Source organism: Coenobita brevimanus, chromosome 110, assembly GCF_032717465.1.
Source record: "Coenobita brevimanus isolate Jiangsu-jjx chromosome 110, ASM3271746v2, whole genome shotgun sequence".
Lineage (NCBI taxonomy): Eukaryota > Metazoa > Arthropoda > Malacostraca > Decapoda > Coenobitidae > Coenobita > Coenobita brevimanus.
The window spans coordinates 27,133,216-27,153,725 of NC_137063.1; the positions used below are offsets into that span (position 1 = coordinate 27,133,216).

General features: G+C 43.8%; 1 protein-coding gene across 1 annotated transcript in view; it reads left to right on the forward strand.

The window, feature by feature from the left end:
• The window catches only part of msps (msps cytoskeleton-associated protein 5), a 608,635-nt gene that overhangs the window by 114,002 nt on the left and 474,123 nt on the right, over positions 1-20,510 (forward strand). The window contains exons 9-10 of the mRNA XM_080286226.1: positions 6,167-6,347; positions 10,319-10,431. Coding sequence (XP_080142352.1) covers positions 6,167-6,347; positions 10,319-10,431 — 294 coding nt within the window. The remainder of the gene's footprint in view (positions 1-6,166; positions 6,348-10,318; positions 10,432-20,510) is intronic.

The window sequence follows — 20,510 nt, forward strand, 5'->3', positions numbered from 1 at the left end:
ACGTAGTCAATTACAGCATCAGGCTTCATCACAGGCCTGCCAGTCCTTCTGTCAACCTTCCCTGTGGCTTGGATTTCCCCCTTGTGTTCTGTGGTGAGCATATTGACGATCCTCTTGTCGTGCCACCGTATCGCCAGCATCTTGTCGGATTTCTTCAGGTGCATGTCTCCCCGCTTAGATCTTGCAGCCTTGGGGAAGCCAGGGTAGTGTGCCCTATTGCTCCTGACAGTACCACAGGAGCCGACGTCGCGCTCTGAAAGGTTCTTCGCGAGTTTCGGTGCTGTATAATAATTGTCAGTATACAGGACATGATTCCTGCCGAAGTACTTTTCCAGAAGCACTTTCACCACAGAGCCAGAGAATCCAAGGGGGTCGGTCTTGTCCAAGTCCACATTGCTGGCGGTGTAGATGACGAAGTCTAGGATGAACCCCGTCTTGCAGTCGCACAGCACGAAAAACTTTATTCCAAAGCGGTGGCGTTTGCTAGGAATATACTGCACGAACTGAAGACGGCCCCTGAACAAAACCAAGGCCTAGTCGATAACTACTTTCTTGAAGGGCCAAAGGAACTTCATAAACTTGTCCTTGATCAAGTTCAGGATTTCCCTCACTTTCCATAAGGGGTCAGTCTGGGAAGGCTCATCGTTGTTAGCAAAGTGCAGGTACGTCATGAGTTGCCTGAAACGATCCTGAGTCATGTACTTGTTGAAGATGGGGGTGGGGCACAGGTCGTCAGCACTCCAGTACTCCTCTAGCTTGTGCTTCTAGGTTTGTGGCATGAGAAGCATGAAGCTGATGAATACAAATAGTTCGCGGATCGTCACAGGAACCCATGATGCCATCCGCGACGTGGATGGCGTGGCACCTTCACTGTCACGAACTGCAGCACGTTGTCCTTCGTACCTGTTGGTCTCGGTACAAATATGCTGCATTACTTCGTCATCCAGGAAGGCCAACAGGTAGTCCAAACATTCACCACCCTTGGGGACAGGGAAGTCAGCCTGGATCCCAGACCCAGTAGAATCAAAGGGCAGATCCTCTGGCACAAAATCAGAGCCCTCAGCCCACACAAAGGCGTCCAGAGTGCCCTGCCTAGGCTGGGAGTGGGTGGGTGCGTCGGAGGGTGAGGCAGGCCGTGTGGCAGTGGGTGAGGTAGATCGCGAATGTGCAGTGGTGGTGGTGGTGGTGGGGAGAGTGGGAGAAGGTTCAAGGTCACTCACAGTAGGCTGGGTGGTGAATTGCCTAATGCGAGAAACCTTACCACTAATTTTACCACTACTAGCCACTTTCCTACTCATGCCAGCACAAACACGGAGCCTACGGAAACCTCTACGAATACCAGACTGCCTACTTCCCTTCCGAGGTGGTGAAGGAGACTCCGAAGACTCTGGAGAAATCACAGCAGACGATGAGGAAGAGATAATGGGGCCGGGGGAGCGAGGCAGTTTGGCGGCAGCCTGACCTGAGTGTGGGGACAATGGCCAGCCTGCGGAGTACAATGACTGGGAACCGGGATCACCACTTCACTTCCTCTTTGCCCCCTTGCCATACGCCACTCCCTTCTGCTGTGGAGCCTTGCCTGACGAGGTACTAGGCACAGCAGTGAGCTCTTTCTGCACCTCAGACTCATTACTGGACGATGATGTGTCTGATTCGGCAAGACTCGACCACACACCAACATCACTACCGTAGTCTGTAGAGGCTTTCATTAGTTCTCGGCCTATAGCTGACTCACTCAGGCCCTTTGCACTCCCTAGTAAGGGTTTAGAAGGGGTAGAGGTCACAAAGCCCTTTTGCAGAGGGCTGGAAGGCACTGACTCGGAAGAGCTAGAATTCGCCATAATGTCACCTTGAAAGCCTGCGGTAAACTGACGCTAAACGGGAAAACCATGCGAAAAAAAGCTAGTGTGGCAACTGGGGAAACAAGCGTTTCCAATTAGCATAAACTGCTTGTGAGAGGAGAGCGCAGATTGACATTTCTGAGCAGTCAGCGCACTGCCATATATCACAGCCAGGCTGGCCGGGCCGTGGTGGTGGTGGTGGTGGAAAAAACACGATACTTGGCAACAACGGAGGTCAGTAGTACAAAGGTCAGGTATGCTAATTGTAGCTAAAGGGTGGCGGTACTGATAGACAATACCAGCTGGAACCTCCTTGCCCGCTTTTATTCAAAATTAACTCAAATCGCAAATGCGACGATCCGCCGTTATGTCCTTTTTGGCGATCGTTGCAAAAGCGATGCTCCGCATTTAAAGGGTTAAGGAACATGATGATAACAGGGAGGAAATTTTTCACAAAGTAATTTACCAAACTGAAAGTAGTCGGGAAAGCACAGAAACAAGTTTGAGGAATATGAACTGAATTGGTAAGGTCTTTCTGCCACTTAAAGTGTACATTTACCAGTAAATAAATCAGTCTAACAGTACTTGTGTTTTGTACTTTCGTTTCCGCTTGATTAATTGTGATTTTGGACTATTCTGGCCCCCTTCACGAAACCACATAGCCTGGATAATTGGGCTGTCTGTATATCGCATCCCATCCACTTTCTGTACTCCACATTCATTTCTCAACAGTCCCATCTCCACTACTCTCACTCTTGACTTTTCATGCCACACCATAGTCTCACATCCAGATGTTAAAGTTGGCACTAACACTCCTTCATGCAAGCTTCATGCAGCTGCAACACTCAGGCCTCTGTTTCATATCAAGGCCTTCATAGCACCAGCTACTTTCCTTCCTTGTGTCACTCAATTCCACTTCTTTTGCACATTTTCCAAATTTCTGTCACTGTACCCAGGTATTTAAACTCTGTCACCAATTCCAGTCTCTCTCTATTCACTCATCACACTGGGAGTTACCTTCATGGACAAAGTATATTGATAACGATGGTGGATCACAAAGTTCTATCTGTCTATCTATCTGTTTATAGCCAGACGCCTTAATCTTGCAAGAGGTGGCCAGAAACAAATTCCTTCCATGTTGCCCTGTCCCCTGCCATTTCACTGTCCTCCCCCAGTTGTACACCCCTATCTCTCATATACCTCTCTACTCCACCCCTCCATTGGGGGGCAGGTGGCTCAGTGGTAGAGTGTCGAACTTGGGACTGGGGGGTCGTGAGTCACCTAGCAGGGCTTTATGATCTAATAAGCTCAGGAGAGCCTTTTTTTTTTTTTTTTTTTTTCCCCATCTCATCCTTGGTATCCCCCTTCCTCTCCCCCCCCCCCTCCACCTCACATACATTCTCCTCATTAGTCTGTCACTGCCTATCCTTTCCACATAACCAAACCACCCCATTATGTTTCTCCTAATGCTTTTTGTCACATCACCTTCCGCACCACAATGCTTTTTCACTTGCTCGTCTCTCAGTCTGTCATCCATGCAACTCCATAACTCCACATGCTTCTCTCAGATAACTCATCTCCACTACCCTCACTCTTGAATTGTGTCCTTCCAACAAGGTCCAAGCTTCACTTTCGTACATTAGAGTGCAGATCACAATGCTGTACTATCATGCAGCGACTTCTCTTTACTTCCATGCTCACTTCCCAATTTCTTATCACTATCTTCATTGAACCAGCAACGTTTCTTTCCTGTTGAACAGTTTCAAGCACTTCATCCTTCATCCGTACTCATCACATTACCCAAGTACTTAAGTGCACTCCCATTTTCCATTTCCTCAAAATCTAGCTTCACTGTGCATTCAGTGACTTCATTTCTCTCGAAGACAACAACTTTACTCATTTCTACGTTCACCTTTAGATTCACAAAGCTATGAGAAATGTGAGAGAAAAGGATCATCTGGTTCATGATCGAGTGTAGCAGAACCAGTGTAAACATTACTGATCCAGTTCCTTCCATCTTATTAGGGGCTGTTATTTGGGTATTAAGTAAAAAAGTGAGTGGAAACTTGTGGGGCCTGAACCAGTTAACATTTATTTTCATTTATTGCTTTGTTTGGTTATTGAGAGATTTTGTCATTATGGTAGCTTGGTGGACCAGTTAATCATGATCAAGGAGGTTTGACTATTGAAATAGACAGGACTTTATGCTTGACACCATCACTGACAATTGCATCTTAGAAGCCATAGCTAGACAAAACCATGTTCAAGGAGGTTTGACTGTTGAATTACACCATCACTGACATTTGCCTCTTTCTTAGGAGCCATAGCTAAGGTTAAGTGTAAGTAAAATAAGAATCAGATTCAATACAGGGATCACCACAAAGACATGCAATGTGAGCAGTCCAAATGAGCACACGTGATGCAACACTGTCTTTGGCTCCCCAGTAAACTAGTGTTGCGGGTGATGGGAATTTCAAGTGCCCTCTTGCAATTTTGTCTGGCTTAAAAAAAGTGCTGGACCATCCAGTGCTGGAAAATTGGTGATGTATCTGTACTTTCTTATATCCCTTTATTTTTCTCACCCCAACTTTTTATTGAGAAATGGGGTTATGATGATCATCATCATGATGAAGTCGGAGAAAAAAAATTATGGTATGTTATCAAGTGGATGAAGTGTTGAAGAAGATTGGTGTGACAAAGGCTACTAAGGGTGTTTGTGTAGTCTCTTAGTAGTACCATAACCTAAATTGTATGCTGACTTTTTAGTTTTTTTTGCTGCCATCATGTACTTTTAGTCAGCTGGGGGGACCTTTCATATTTGTGAATGGATTCCTTAAACACTTTCAGTACAAGAATGACTTTGAGTTATTCTTGCTGCTGTCTCAGTATTTTATTGTGCTTTGGAGTATCCATTTGGAGTGAAGGAATTATTTGTTTGACTCAGAAGATTTCATTTAAGAAATATAATCACCCAAAAAAAAAAAAAAAAAAAAAAAAAAAAAAAAGTCATGCATAGCAGTAAATGGGTTAATCCATGTTGTTAATAATCCTTTGACAGCTGAATTATCTAGCAGCGTCTTAAGTACCACACCATTAAGTAAGTCTAAACCAGCAAAAGATTTAACCAATAATTTTTAGTCCTGACTGTAGGTGGTACTCTGAACAGAATGGCATGGTATAGTATTTGATATCTTCCAAGATATACAACTGGCACTGTAAATTTGGGGAAACAGGCATATTTGGTTTATAAGTAGCATAAGAGGTTTGAGTCAGTTTTTCTTAATTTCAAAAAAAAAAAAAAAAGGGCCACATAATAAGGGCTTCTTGTTCTGTACATAATTACCTGTTCTGTCTTGACAGGCAGCAAAATGGCTCTGCCTCACAGGTGTTATAAAAGTGCCCGAGTGAGGGTGTGTGTGAAAGCTGTGGCCGATTGGAGTCTGGTTACCTCCTGCTCCAGAAGGATGCCTTATATTGAAGAAGTTAAGGAAGGCTATGCTTGTCTCCTCTTGTTCAGAAGGTCTCCTTGAAGTGGAAGGATTTTGTCTAGTGGTAGTGAAGGGGGAGGTGTCATTTGGTTGTGAGGGTAAATGGTAATTCAGTGGATGTATTTTCCATGTCACTGGCCATTGTTGATTAGTTTATCTATTTTATGTGTGTGTGTGTGTGTGTGTGCATGCATGTGCACATGCACATCCATCCATCTGTCCAACATACCTTGTTGTTAATGGAAATGTTGATATGGTGGTGATGAAGATTATCACCATGTTCACTGTTAGTATAGTTATGGTGGTGTTTATGGTGATAAATTCAAGGTCCTGTCCATACTGTACTGTGACATTGGGTCAGGATGATGGTTGTAAGTGTTTTTATGTACATGGTGGAGCCAGGATTTCAGGGGCTTGAATTGCTTGTGAAGTAACCCATCACGTCCAGGGGTTGTTTTCACCACCCAAACCACCAGCAGGTGTTTTTCTTAAAAATCACCATTATTTAAACCATAATTTGTCAGCTAAACTTACAAAATTATAATATAATATGCTCTTATAATATGATGCAATAATCATAATAATAATAAAATAACAATACTACTACAAAACACTAGATCATGTATACATGTCACCCGGATGTCCCTAGGTCGTCATGTATACATGCCACCCAGACGAGAGGGGTTAATGTCTACTGTTTCACAAAGTATGTTGTTGATAGTTCTCCTTCTTTCATGCTTTCTCTTTCCTTGTATTCTAACCTTTCTTACTGTACAGTATTCTTATGTGAGAAATAAGGTCATGATGATGATGATGACAATGTATTTGTGTGAACAGACCACTCTAGAGGCGATTCAAGAGACAGTGAGTGAAGCGCTGGCAAACAAAAACCCAAGTGTGAAGGCAGAGACGACTGGGTTCCTGGCGAGAGCATTGTGTTACTGCACTCCAGCTGTACTCAACAAGAAGATGCTCAAAGCACTTACAGCAGATCTTCTTAGGGGCCTTGGAGAATCAGGTCAGTGCAGTGCATGTGCACTTATCCCACGAGACCAAGGATGTCTTTGTTTAACAGTATTATTCATGTTAGGATAGACTTCGTAGTGGAGGGGTTGCATATGATTATAATTGTTGTTGTTGTGGCAATAGGCTCGTTTGAATCAGGACTCAGTGGCCTGCAGGCTGAAATTGCCCTTCTCCCACTGCCAACCATTCTCATTTTGGGAGATATGGAGGGACTTAAGGGATGTTTGTATAACCTGATTGCCCAGTTATGATTATGCCACCACACAAAGGCAATCTTCTTCAGTATAAGAGTCCTTTCCCAGGCTGAATGAAATTTTTGTAGTTACTGTTGTTGTATTACCTGAGTCTGTATGATTGGGCAGACCCATCATCTGCAGACAAGCAACTGCCCCTGTAGGGCATCCCATGTAGTGAATTGATGTAACCATGCAGCTAACAGCACCTCACCACAGTAAGGTGCGGAAATTAGTGTGGAGGTTTTGTTCCTGGGTGAATGCTGCATTTGTCTCTCCACTCAGTAAGCAGAGGCACCATAGTAGGTGCCATGTCACCCTGTTTTTTTGGTTTATTGTTACCATCCAGCATTGGAAAATATTTCCTGAGTTACAGGAAACTATTTGGCTTGTCAGTAAGTGTAGAGCCACCTGAAGTGGAAAGAAAAGTGATAGCAAGATGGGAGAAATAGGAAGAGAAATGGAGAGAAACAGAAAAATAATGATGGAAATGAAGGAAGTAGGCAGCATTGCATCATGTGAGTGGATGATGGAAATGAAGGAAGTAGGGAGCATTGCATCATGTGAGTGGATGATGGATCCCCCACCTACCACCAGTAGCAAGAATAAACTAAAAAGGATGTCACTTAAGGTTTGCCACTTCAATCCAGACAGTTTAGTATCAATTTGGAAACTGATCAAGATGAGGGGGTTAATTAGATGGAGGAGACTTGCTATGTTGAGGGGGTTAATGAGGTGAAGGAGACTTGCTATATTGAGGGGTTGAAGAGGTAAAGGACACTTACTATGTTGAGGGGGTTAGTGAGGTGACTTGCTATATTGAGAGGGTTAATGAGGTGAAGGACACTTGCAATATTGAGGGGGTTAATGAGGTGAAGGAGACTTACTATGTTGAGGGGGTTAATGAGGTGGAGACTTGCTATATTGAGGAGGTTAATGAGGTGGAGGGGACTTACTATGTTGAGGGAGTTTATGAGGTGGAAGAGACTTGTTGAGAGGGTTAATGAGGCAGAGGAGACTTACTATGTTCAGGGGGCTAATGAGGCAGAGAAGACTTACTGTGTTCAGGGGTAATTTAGTGAAAGAGACTGTTGAGGGGATTAATGGCATGGAAGAGACTACTGTGTTGTGAGGGGGGGGAACACACTATGTTGTGGGATATAGTTATTTGCATAGATTAAAATCAGTGCCTTACAAAGTTCATCAGATGGCCTACATACATGGGAAGTTTTGAATTCTTGGGACAAATCAAAACAAGGTCAGGTAAAGTTTTATGAGTGCCTTCATTTTTCCCCCCCCATGTTCAGCCAAATTAAGGTAAACTATATCAATACTGTAATAGTTCGTAAATTCTAACCTAGTAAAACATCAGAATTCCCATGAAAAATGAGTGGTAGACACAGATGAAGAAGCTAGATGTCACCCATCACTTATAAATATCCTGGTACCCATACCTTGTTACAGCCCTATTGTAAGTTATAACTAGACATTCAGAACAAAAAAATAGAGAACCTACTGATGTTACAAAAGAAGAAAGCTGCCAACTGATGCAGCAGCAAAATGCTCTCAAGTAAATTCAAATATTCGTCTGCTTAGTCTGACCACCCTGGGAACTCCCCCCCCTCATGTGTCCACCATTCATCAAAATTCAGGGAATGTCATATTTCAATGGAATTCTGATGTTTTACTGGGTTAGATTTTACAAACTACTGTATTGCAGTGATGACATAATTTACATCGACCCATCCACCGCGAGGATGTTTTTTTGGTTGGATGTCTTACACATGGGGGTTTTGAGTTATATAAAGATAATTTTTTTTTGGTATAATATTCCACACCAAAAAATAGACCATAATTTTCTGAGTAAAGTGATGTCTTGGGGGGGGGAGAGAACGGAAAAAAATGATTACCTGTTTTTTGAGCCGTCAAAAACTGTGATGTTGGAGCTCCACCAAGTAGTAATTAGAGTTGCCAGAGGCTGCCATGGCAGGGGAAACATCTCGTACTGCACTGAGACAGTAAAATAGTGCTCCCATGATGGCAACACCTCAGTATTGGCACCTTCTGATACATGAACCATTATTAATCCTCTAGTACTGGCATGCAAATATAAAAAGTCCAGAACAGGTATACGTGCTACCTGATGACTACAGAAATTTTTTTTGTGGCATGTATACATGACACCCAGTGTGAAAGGGCTAATATGTCTGAAGATGAGAAAAAAGAAAACCAAGTCCTGTACTCATAAAACTTTACATGAATGTGTTTTGATTCATCTTGAGAATTCAAAATTTCACATGTACAGTATGTAGGCCATCTGATAAACTTTTGAATGCCCAGTTTTTAAATTTGTATATACAGTAAGACCTCTCTATAACGGACTAATTGGGGCCCAAACCATTCCGAAAAATGCGAAATTCCGATAAAAGCAACATCCAGACTTCCCCCTGCTAATCTGGACTTTTTCCAAAATATCAGACATCTGTCCGGATTGAATGAACTGTTTTTAAGCTGTTTTGGCTACCACTGCGGTACTGTACTGTGTTATAACTTCACAGCATTAATCAAATGGTATAACAATACTGTACTGTACAGTGATAAACATGTCTTTTATTTACCTTATTGTGGTGAACATAGCTGAAGTGGTCAGGCAGTCCGGACTGCTTCTGGCTTTATCGAACTTTTTACAATATATAGCAATTCAGTCTGGTAGCTCCAAGAGTCCGATAAAAGCGAATTCTGGACTATTGAAGTCCGTTATATCGAGGTTTTACTGTAATACAGTATTTTATTCGGGCAGTCTTATCGTAAAATGGTTATTGTAACCCTTGTCCATCTATCATCCAATCCTATGTTGCCCCATGAGGAGTGTAGGATCCCTAGGCTAGGCAAGTTTCTCCTGATATTTGAGATGAGAGTGACCAGCCTCACTCATCCCTGAGTGGCATTATGTGAGCAATAAACCTGAACCATCCGTTGGATACACTGTAAACCTGCACCTGCTCAATCCAATTGGAGTGCCATAATTACCTACAAAACCACCGGGCACCATAATTTGGTTATATGGTTACCACACAGTGTAGTATGGTTTGCTGGTGTACAAGAAACCATTTGGCTTATCACTCAGTGTAGAGTCATCCATAAACTTATGAAAGAGGAAAGAATTAAGGAAAGAAAGACAAGAGGGAGTGTAAAGTTACCAACAGGCAGAAGGAAGAGGAAAGAATGAAGAAAAGAAAGACAAATGAGGAAGGAAGGAAAAGAGTTAAAGGCAAGCACCCAGAGCAGCACTGCATTGAGTGGGTGGATGGTGAGTGCCCCCATCTACCACAGTGTAACCCATATAATAAAATAATTTAAAATGCATCATTAGAGACTTAAGATAGCCTTGAGGTAAGGGGTCCTGAGGCTAGAGGGTGGAAACCACCTGGCATTAGCTCCATAGGGCCTCATCTTTAAATCTCTCAAAACCATCAGAAGCTACAGATTCTGCACCATCTCTGTTAGCAGAAACCAGCTCAGGTGTGTGGTAACAAAGTTTTTTATCCAAAATATACGCGATAATGGCAGGAGTGCAGAGTTTTATCTAGCAATGATAACAAAACTGCTATAACCAAGTGTGCCATAATCAAGGGATCACTTGCTATCTCTGATGAGTGGGAAATAGGTCTACATGATGATAATGATGATGATGAGTTTAGATATCCTCTGTTCCGTTTCTTTTGGACAGACCCAACGGTGCGAGACAACTCCTGTGAGGCGCTGGGAGTGATGCTAAAGGTGGTTGGGGAAAAGCAGATCATGGTCTTCATTGCAGATGTAGACAACCTGAAGATGCAAAAGGTTTGGATATTGTCTAGATATTACAGTACTGTGAATTGTTCAGATGGAAGAATTTTACCCACATTTGAAAAAGTGGTTTATTGGGGACATACAAAAATTTTGGCCTGTCTCCGAAGAGGCTCCAAGTTGGAATAGAACCACGTGTCCAAAAGTGGATGTAATTCTCCCTAGTGCATTTGATAATGTAGCGTCATTTTGGGTATCTGAGTTAATTGCATCTGTAACCATCATAGCAAGTTGTGTATAATGGTATTATATTTGTTGAGGATCAAAGAAATGGCAGATAAATACAGGACCAAAGTAGGGGTGGAGTTAGAATCAGTGAATTGGAATGAAATGGATCTGGACAGTCTGTGGAATGCCTATCAGGATTGCTTAGTTAGAAATGCTAAAGTGGTATGTGGTGTGGCAAGAGTAGCAACAAAGATAAAAAGTACAGCATGGTGGGATGTAGAGGTTAAGAGAGCAGTGGAGGAAAAGAGCAAGAAGTGGATAGAGTGGATCAGGATAGGGGTTCAATTGAAATAAGAACTGAATATATTGAGAGCAAGAAGCACTTAAAGAGACTAATGATGAGGAAAAAGGAGGTAAATGATGATCTAGGAAGAGAAATGAGTGCAAAATACTTTGAAAATAGGAAGTTATTCTGGAAAGAGGTATGGAGATGTAGAAGTGGCAGCGGAAAGAAATGTGAAAGTGTGAAGGATGTAAGTGGTAGATTTTTAACCCATGGGGATGAAGTAAGGATCAGATGGAAGGAATATTTTGAAAGCATGGTGAATGGGAATAGAGAGAGCAGAGCTGCTGTAAACATAATTGGTTTTGGGGGTGTGCAGAGAAGGAATGCAGTGGTAGGAAATGTGACACTCAGACAGGTGAAGAACCCTGTGAAGCAGCTGAAAAAATGGAAAAGCAGCTGGGGTGGATGAGGTGCATGCAGATATGATTTAAGTGTAGTAGAGAGAGCAGAATGAAGTGCTTGTTGGAAATATGTAAGAGGACATGGATGAGTGAAACTGTACCAGTAGAGTGGAAAAAGACATTGATTGTACCCCTGTACAGTAATAAAAGTGAGCGAAGTGAGTGCAAGAATTATCGTGGCATATGTCTGTTGAGTGGTAGGGAAGATACATGGAAGAATTATAGAGAAAGTAAGAGAGATAGCAGAAGACCTTGTGAGTGATGAACAGAGTAGCTTTAGGAGTGGCAGAGGATGTGTGGATCAAATATTTGCGGTAAGGCAGATAGTGGTGAAGGCGTGTGAGTAGGACTATAAGGTGTTTATGGCATTTACGGATCTGCAAAAAGCATATGACAAAATAGACAGAGAAGGATTGTGGAAGGTTTTGCGCATGTACGATGTAGATGGTAAGCTGTTAGGTGCTATCAAGATTTTTTATGATGGTAGTGAAGCATGTGTAAGGGTAAATGGGCATCTAAGTGCTTGGTTATGATCAGTGTTGGTGTGTGACAAGGTTATGTGATGTCCCCATGTTTGTTGGAAAGATATATGAATGGGATGATGAGAGAAGTAAAAACACGAGTAATTGAGAGAGGGATGGCGTTGGTAATGAATGGTGATGGATGGAATATTTCAAATTTGCTGTTTGCTAATGATGCAGTGCTACTTGCAAATACTGGACAAGAGTTTGATAGACTAGCGCAGAGTTTTGCAGATGTCTGTGAGCGTCATGCCTTGAGAGTAAATGTAGGAAAGAGTAAAGTGATGGTTATTGAAAACATAGGTGACTCCCAGTGTGATGTTACATTGAATGGAGAGAGACTGGAGTTGGTGAGAGAGTTCAAATACCTGCATACAGTGACAGAAAAGAGAGGAAGATGTGCAAAAGAAGTGGAAAGTAGAGTGACACAAGGAAGAAAAGTAGCTGGTGCAGTGAAGGCCTTGATAAGAAACAGAGGCTTGAGTGTTGCAGCTGCACGAGGCTTACATGAAGGAGTGTCAGTGCCAACATTAAGGTATGGATGTGAGACTGTGGTGTGGCATGAAAATGAAAAGTCAGGAGTAAGAGCAGTGGAGATGGGACTGCTGAGGAATGTATGTGGAGTATAGAGAGTTGATAGGATATAGAATAATGTGATTCGTGAAAGATGCAAAGTGCGGATGTCTCTGGATCCCAAAATCGAAGAGAGTGCACTGAGATGGTTTGGTCATGTGGAGAGAATGGATGACAATGGAGTGGTGAAAAAGGTACAGTATATCTGAGTGAATCTGAAGGAGGGAGAAGGTGAGGTAGGCCATGGAGAAGGTGGAGAGATATGGTGGATGAGTTTATGAGGAATAGAGGTATGGAAGTTGGTTAAGGACTAACAGGAGTCCGAGCTGGCCGAATGAATTTTGAGCAGAGAGGCGTATAAGATTTGGCATCCCTTTTTAACGTTACAGCTTTCAGATTGACTGTATCAGATAGGCATACAGTGAGTCCTTGATAAACGAAAGGGGCAGGGACCAAAATAATTTTTTTTGTAATTCGAAATTTCGTATATTGGAACAATTTTCCCTATTGAAATGTATATAGAAATGAGGGGATGCGTCGCAGGGCCCCCTCGGACCCCCCACCTATACTTTACCCCTCCTATTTTGAAGTAAGTAATACCTGAAGATGTAGAGAATGGGGTGTCCATTTTCTTGTACATCTCCTTTTTCTGGGTCACAGTCCCAACGGTGGAATCTGCAAGGCCTAAAGCACGCCCAATCTCCAAGTCTCCCTGCCCTTCCTTGTGGCGTCTTATATTTTTCAATTTCCTCTCCAGAGTTAGAGTACGGTGCTGCTGCTTCTTTGCAGCGGGCTCCCTAATGCTGGAGATGATGCAGGGCGCTTGGGAGGCATGTCTAAATAGTACGAAAAGGTGTAGAGCTGCGAAAATATCTACATGTACAGCGAAACTGTAAGGAGCGACGTTGACTCGGTCCCGGTACAATTCGGCGTGAAGTCAATTCGCCATCAGAACACGGACGATTCCCCGTCAGAACAATTCGCACCCAAGACGATTCCCTGTCTTTCTATACATATACTTAATATTAATTGATTAATACAATAATAGCTAATTTCATGGGAGAACTATCAAGGTCTGTGTTCATTCAACAGGGTAGGCTTTGGATATAATTTGCACTTGGAGTCAATAATTAACTTGCGTCTGCCTGGCTGTAGTCGACTTTGAATTATAATCTGGCATCTCCCATAGCTGTCTTCAGTAATTTTTATTGTAATCTTGGATGCAGTAGGTTGAGATTGATTTGATTAGCTGAGAATGCAGATGTAATATGATGATTATTCGTATAATTTTGATTGTCGATCGTTCACTTGAGGTTATTAGGCATATATATACTGTAAATGCCGGTGTCTCATACGTAGCCTTATGTATAATGCTGAAGTGAAACATCGTATGTCACCTGATTCACGTTTCAATATAAAGTACTGTACAGTAATCCCTCTAATATCCGAACGCCCAATATCCGAACATCCCCACTAACTGGACATAATCGTCCTGGGATCCAATATTCCCAGAATGGTCCGAAAACCGCAAAAAAATAGAAAAAAAAAAAAAAAAAAAAAAAAAATTCCTGCCCGTAATTTGAACTTGGCGCGTGGGGGCGTGGGACACCTTTGTTATGGCGCGTCATTCCTCCGACGTCTGCTAGAGCGCCCCTGCATCCTCCCCACTTTCCGCCCGTCTCTCGTCGGAAGTGCACGCTCGTAGTCATGGCTGCCCACGTGCTGGCTTTTGTGGTGGTGCCTTATCTGCTGCAGGCACTCCTGCTGCTCTCGTGCCTCTCCTTCATGTGTGTGATGATGGCCCCGCCGCCTGAGAAGAGGAAGAGAGTGGTGTTGACTCTGGAGATGAAACGGGAGATACTGTAGAAAGTAGATGCGGGGTGGTCTTCTTCCCGCATCCTCCGCGAGTTCAACGTGGCCTGATCTACTTTGTTTGATATTAAGAGATCCTGAGACAAACTCATGCAGTACACGGCTGACTTCTCGTCGAGAAGCAAACGCAACGTGGAGAGGAATGTGATGTTTACTCCCAAGTTTGCTGACGTCGACCGCTCCTCGTTGATTTGGTATCGACAGCAACGTGCTGCTGGTGTGATGGTACGTGGTACGGAGCTGAAGGCTGCTGCTGAGAAGTTCGCCAGGTTTCACGATGCCCTAGACTTCAAGGCATCCAAGGGTTGGCTCTTCGCATTTAAGTTACGGCATGGCCTTACCAACCGTAAAGCTCATGGCGAAGCTTTGGACGCTAACGAGGATGGAGTTGACGAGTTTCGGCACAAGGTGAAGGGCTTGATCAACAGAGAGGGCCTCATTCTCGGTCAAGTCTACAACGCTGACGAAACTGGTTTATTCTATCGCTCTTTGCCAACGAACACTCTAGCCGAGGAGACGGAGAAGCGTGTACCTGGCCGCAAGCTCTCCAAGGAACGGATATCTGCTTTGTGTTGTGCCAATGCCAACGGCATGCACCGGCTTAAGCCCGTTATTGTTGGCCGTGCAAAGCAACCTGGGTGTCTTCGTGGGGTGATGGATGTCCTTCCTGTCGTCTGGTACCATTCTTTGAAGGCATGGTTTACAGCCCAGATCTTCAATGACTGGTTCCACCGCCATTTCGTCAAGGAGGTCCTACATTACCAGACGGAGACACTGGGAATCCCATGCGACCAGGTAAAGGCCCTCCTTCTCCTCGACAATGCACCTGCCCACCCGTGTGACAAGGACTTGGTGGCTGAGAATGGCCGGATTAGGTGCATGTTTCTGTCACCTAATACGACTGCTCTCATCCAACCAATGGACCAAGGAGTGATCGTGGCAACGAAGAGGCTGTACCGAAGGAAGTTCTTGGACGAGGTGATGGTTGTTCTCGAGGACGAGGACGAGCACAGGGAGGGACGGGACATTGGAGGCCAGCGGACTTTGGAAAACCTTCGCTGCTACAACATCAAGTCTGCAATCTACAACTGGGCCAGTGCATGGAAGGAAATCCCTGTCAAGACTCTAGAAAATGGTTGGTCTCGTCTGCTTCTCGGAATGGGTGTGGAGTACGATTTCCAAGGTTTTGACGTGGATAACTTCCATGCACGTCTATGTACGCATGGCAACGAGGTTGATGCGGACGATGTGCGTGAGTGGTTGGATAACGACAAGGGCGATCCTGGGTATCAGACCTTGTCTGATATCGAGATCACATCTTCAGTTGCAGGTGTCAGTACCCAGCTTGAAGATTCCGACGAGGACGGCGACGATGATGCGGAATCCTCTCAGCATGACACAACTCCAGTCATCCCCAAGCTGAGAGCACTCTGGGAACTCCTAGAGTTCGTTCTCGACTACCTGGAACACCCGGACTGCGACAGGGAGATGGGGCCCTTGGGACTTGTGGAGAAGTGCGTGCTTTCAGGCAGCGCATCATCAATCGTCAGAATTGTCGTTCCTTGTGTCAATCAACGATTGACAGTTTTTTCAGGCCCGTGACCCCCGCTGTGCCCAGCCCTTGCTCCACTCCGTTGCCTCCCCATGACAGGCCCTCATGCTCTGAGCCACAGCCTAGCACATCAGCCACTGTGGAGTGACCGCTCGACGTGAGTTTGCGTCTGTCTTCAGAGTCGTCTGCAGTGGGTACGCCATCACCACGACCCAGCGACGCACCCCTAGGTCACCTGTCAGTGATACTCTCGGATGCTGACAGTGAATAGACTCCAAGAACTTCTCCACTAGACCACACGGAAATTTACAGTGTTGTGCAGTTAAAAAAACTGCATTGTGTTAAGGATTTACAGTTGTGAGTGGAAGACAATTTTTGAACTAAATTTAATATAAATAGACTGGTGTGTTTTTGCTTTAGAAAATTGTTATAAGAGTGGAAAGAGTTAAAGTGCAGAGTGTGTGAGTTTTACGCCAGGTACCCCTTTTTTGGATAAGGGCTAAGGCGTTGCCCCTGGGTAGAGGACTTTGCTTTGGAGCGTGTAACATTTTATGACCGGATGCCCTTCCTGATGTCTACCAATGACCCTTGGGTGGCTTCGATTCTCCGACCCTTCGGTCAGAGCGGAGCGCTCTAACCCACTGAGCCAAGGCAGAGTGCAACACGTATTAAGTTACACTGGAGCATAAGTTAGACGAGTGCGCACTGTGAAGAGAATGGACTTCTGAGTGCGAATGCCTAAGTTCAGTGCAAGACTTCATGAACAGTGTACTGCAAGTGCTTCAGGAAATCATACTGTCAGAGTCCAAGAGAAGGCGGTTATTCATTGAGATGGCCATGGACTTGCTGCAAGTAGGCAGAATGTTTCACACTGTACTCTACTGTATTTTCCATACTATACCTACCTCAGATGCCTCATTTCACTCTTTTATGTCCCTTATTGGTGTGAATGTGCTTTGTCTTAGGTGCTATGCATGTGCAGTAGGAAGGTGTTTTTCTGAGTTAGGCTAGATTAGGGTCCATAACTACCAGTCCAGGAGCCAGGTACTTGTAAGTACCCAGAATGTTGAATATTGTATGAACCTACCTCAAAAACCTCATTTTATGCTTCTTTTGCATTTATCTCAGTCTTTTATGTCCCTTATTGTTGTGATTTGGGTCTTAAATAGGTGCTATGCATGGCCATTGGGTGTTGTATAGGTGTTTTTCTGAGTTAGGGTCCATAAGGACAAGTCCATAAGCTGGGGCCCAATATCCGGACAGGACCACTATCCGGACCTGCCTGTGGCTCTGTTACTTCGGATATTGGAGGAATTACTTTATATTTTTTTCCGTTAATACCACCTATTTGATGCCATATTTTACATTTATTAATAAAAGAATAAACCTCCATCACCTTTATAACTTGTATATAGTAACTGGAAAATTAATATACAGTACTTGCTAAATAAACTGATATGTAAATAAATGATAAGGAATCGTCCTGTCGGTGAAAAGTCCAGACGGCAAATTGTCTTGTTATTGTTGTTACGGCAAACTGGCCTGACGGCGAATTTTCCCGCCTCTATGGACACAACTGAGAAGCACGCAAAAATATGTTTACTAGAGAGGGGTTAGTTCGTTTCCTTGCCACAAGTGAGCGCCCATTTTGAATTTTTTGTATTTCCTTTCATATCGTTTTCGTATCATTGAGACAACTACTTTCGTATTGAAGAGAGAACCTGTATTTTTTTTTTCACAGGAAAAATCATCAGAGAAATTACCAATATGCTGGGAATCGAACCCGGGACTCTCAGGTGAGAGCCAGGCAGCATACCACTACACCACGACCAGGTAAAAGTTAACTCACGTTGTCACAATCTTGTAACCAACGTCCCTCCGCCCCCACTGTGGGCATCAAGAGGATGAGTTAACCCCCTGGCACTCGGGCAAGTAGATGCTTTTAATCTATCCCAAACACTTACGGCAAGTCAGAATGAAGAGAGAACCTGTATTTTTTTCACAGGAAAAATCATCAGAGAAATTACCAATATGCCGGGAATCGAACCCGGGACTCTCAGGTGAGAGCCAGGCAGCATACCACTACACCACGACCAGATTAAAAGCATCTGCTTGCCCGAGTGCCAGGGGGTTAACTCATCCTCTTGATGCCCACAGTGGGGGCGGAGGGACGTTGGTTACAAGATTGTGACAACGTGAGTTAACTTTTACCTGGTCGTGGTGTAGTGGTATGCTGCCTGGCTCTCACCTGAGAGTCCCGGGTTCGATTCCCGGCATATTGGTAATTTTCTCTGATGATTTTTCCTGTGAAAAAAATACAGGTTCTCTCTTCATTCTGACTTGCCGTAAGTGTTTGGGATAGATTAAAAGCATCTACTTGCCCGAGTGCCAGGGGGTTAACTCATCCTCTTGATGCCCACAGTGGGGGCGGAGGGACGTTGGTTACAAGATTGTGACAACGTGAGTTAACTTTTACCTGGTCGTGGTGTAGTGGTATGCTGCCTGGCTCTCACCTGAGAGTCCCGGGTTCGATTCCCGGCATATTGGTAATTTCTCTGATGATTTTTCCTGTGAAAAAAATACAGGTTCTCTCTTCATTCTGACTTGCCGTAAGTGTTTGGGATAGATTAAAAGCATCTACTTGCCCGAGTGCCAGGGGGTTAACTCATCCTCTTGATGCCCACAGTGGGGGCGGAGGGACGTTGGTTACAAGATTGTGACAACGTGAGTTAACTTTTACCTGGTCGTGGTGTAGTGGTATGCTGCCTGGCTCTCACCTGAGAGTCCCGGGTTCGATTCCCGGCATATTGGTAATTTCTCTGATACTTTCGTATTGTGGAATTTGTCCTATACTGTATTCATCGCTTTCATAACATTGAAAATTCGTACTTCGGGTTTTCGTTTATCAAGAACTCACTATGTGAAGCTTCTGAACATTCCCCCCCCCCCCCAGCTGATGGAGGCAGGATTCTGTGGTCTTGAATGAAAGTGAATGGAAGTGTGGCCCATTGAACTGGACAAACTTGGGCTGTCGGGGAGGGGGGGGGGGGGATCATCCACATACCAAATTACTGGCATCCTCCATTCATAACAAATTTGTAACAGTTGGACTTGAACAGCTGTAGGTTGAAGTTTTGGGAGATGCAACTCTGGGGAAGTGAGTTCCAGAGAGATGCAGTTCGGGGAATAAAAGAATTCTGATAGGCAGAATTTCTGCAATATGGCTGTGTGACATTCCAGTCATTAGTGCTACCAGATGCCCGTGTAACATGAGAGGAGGCATAGAGAGGTGGCACAATGGACACAGCTTTGTCTGAACATTTGCCAAAAAGTATCTGTGAAATATTGCAAGGGAGGCAACATTGTTCTTGTAGGGGAGGTAGTTTATTTGTAATAGCAGGGTTATTAATAATTCCAACAGCTTTGTTCTGAATTTTGTGTAGTTGTTTTAGTGCTACCTCTCCACATCTATTTCACAAGGGTGAGCAGTATTCTAGCTGAGAGCACACATGACTTATAAATTATAGCTAACGGCTCGTCAGTGAAGAAGTTACAGACTCTACAGTAATCCAAGTTTCTTTGAGGCGGTTTTAGCAAGTGATCTGACTTGAGAGGTCCGGCTGAGAACATTGTTAAGTGAAGCACCAAGAGTTTCAATACTTCTGGAGATGGGACTATTAGTAGCATTGAAGGTAATATACAAATCTGGCAATATCTGTCCATCTATCCATCCATCATCCAATCCTACGTTGCCCAATGAGGAGCTTAGGAGACTGGGGCTAGGCAAGTTGGTCCTGACATACAAGATGAAATTGACTAACCTCACTCATCTCTGAGTGGCAATACGTGAGCAATAATCCCCAACCACCTCTTGGATATAAACCTTCACTGGCTCAGTCTGATTGGAGCTCGGCAATTACCCACTAAACCACCAGGTGCCAATATCAGTCTATTAGTAAACTGTATTAATGGTTTTACTAGCATTAAATGAGACAAGGTTATTTTGTCCCCATTCAGTGATCTTAGACAAGTCTTGTTTTATGGAGATGGCTGTACTGAGTAAAGAGTTAGAGATATTAAACTTTGTGAATGGGTGTTTGAGTGTGAATGAATTGTGAAGTGTTGAGTCATTTGCATGTGAAGGGATGGGATTGTGGGTGACATATGAGATCATTATTATGCACTAGGAATAGGGTTAGAGTCAGAACTGATCCTTGTGGCACATTGGCTTTAAGTGAGTGGAAATTGGAATATACATCATGTATATACTTCTACTCTTATTTTTCCTGTCGCTGAGATGTGAGGAAAGCAGAAGAACAAAAGACATCAGTCCATAGCAAGGAAGGTTGGATAGCTGGGAACGGTGCTACACTGCCGAAAGCCTTAGAAATGTCAAGGGCTACTGCGTGAGTTTCTCCATGTTGGTCAATTGGTTGATGGATGGTATGAATCAAGAGATTGAGTATATCAGTGGTGGATCTTTCATGGTGAAAACATGTCATCTCTCACTAACTCTTTGCATTCAGGGTGTTTAAGCACATGCTTATTAATTACAATTTCAAAATACTTTACCAAGAGAAGATATGACAGCAATTGGTCTGTAATCAGAGGGGTCAGAGAAACTTCCTTTCTTTGGAATT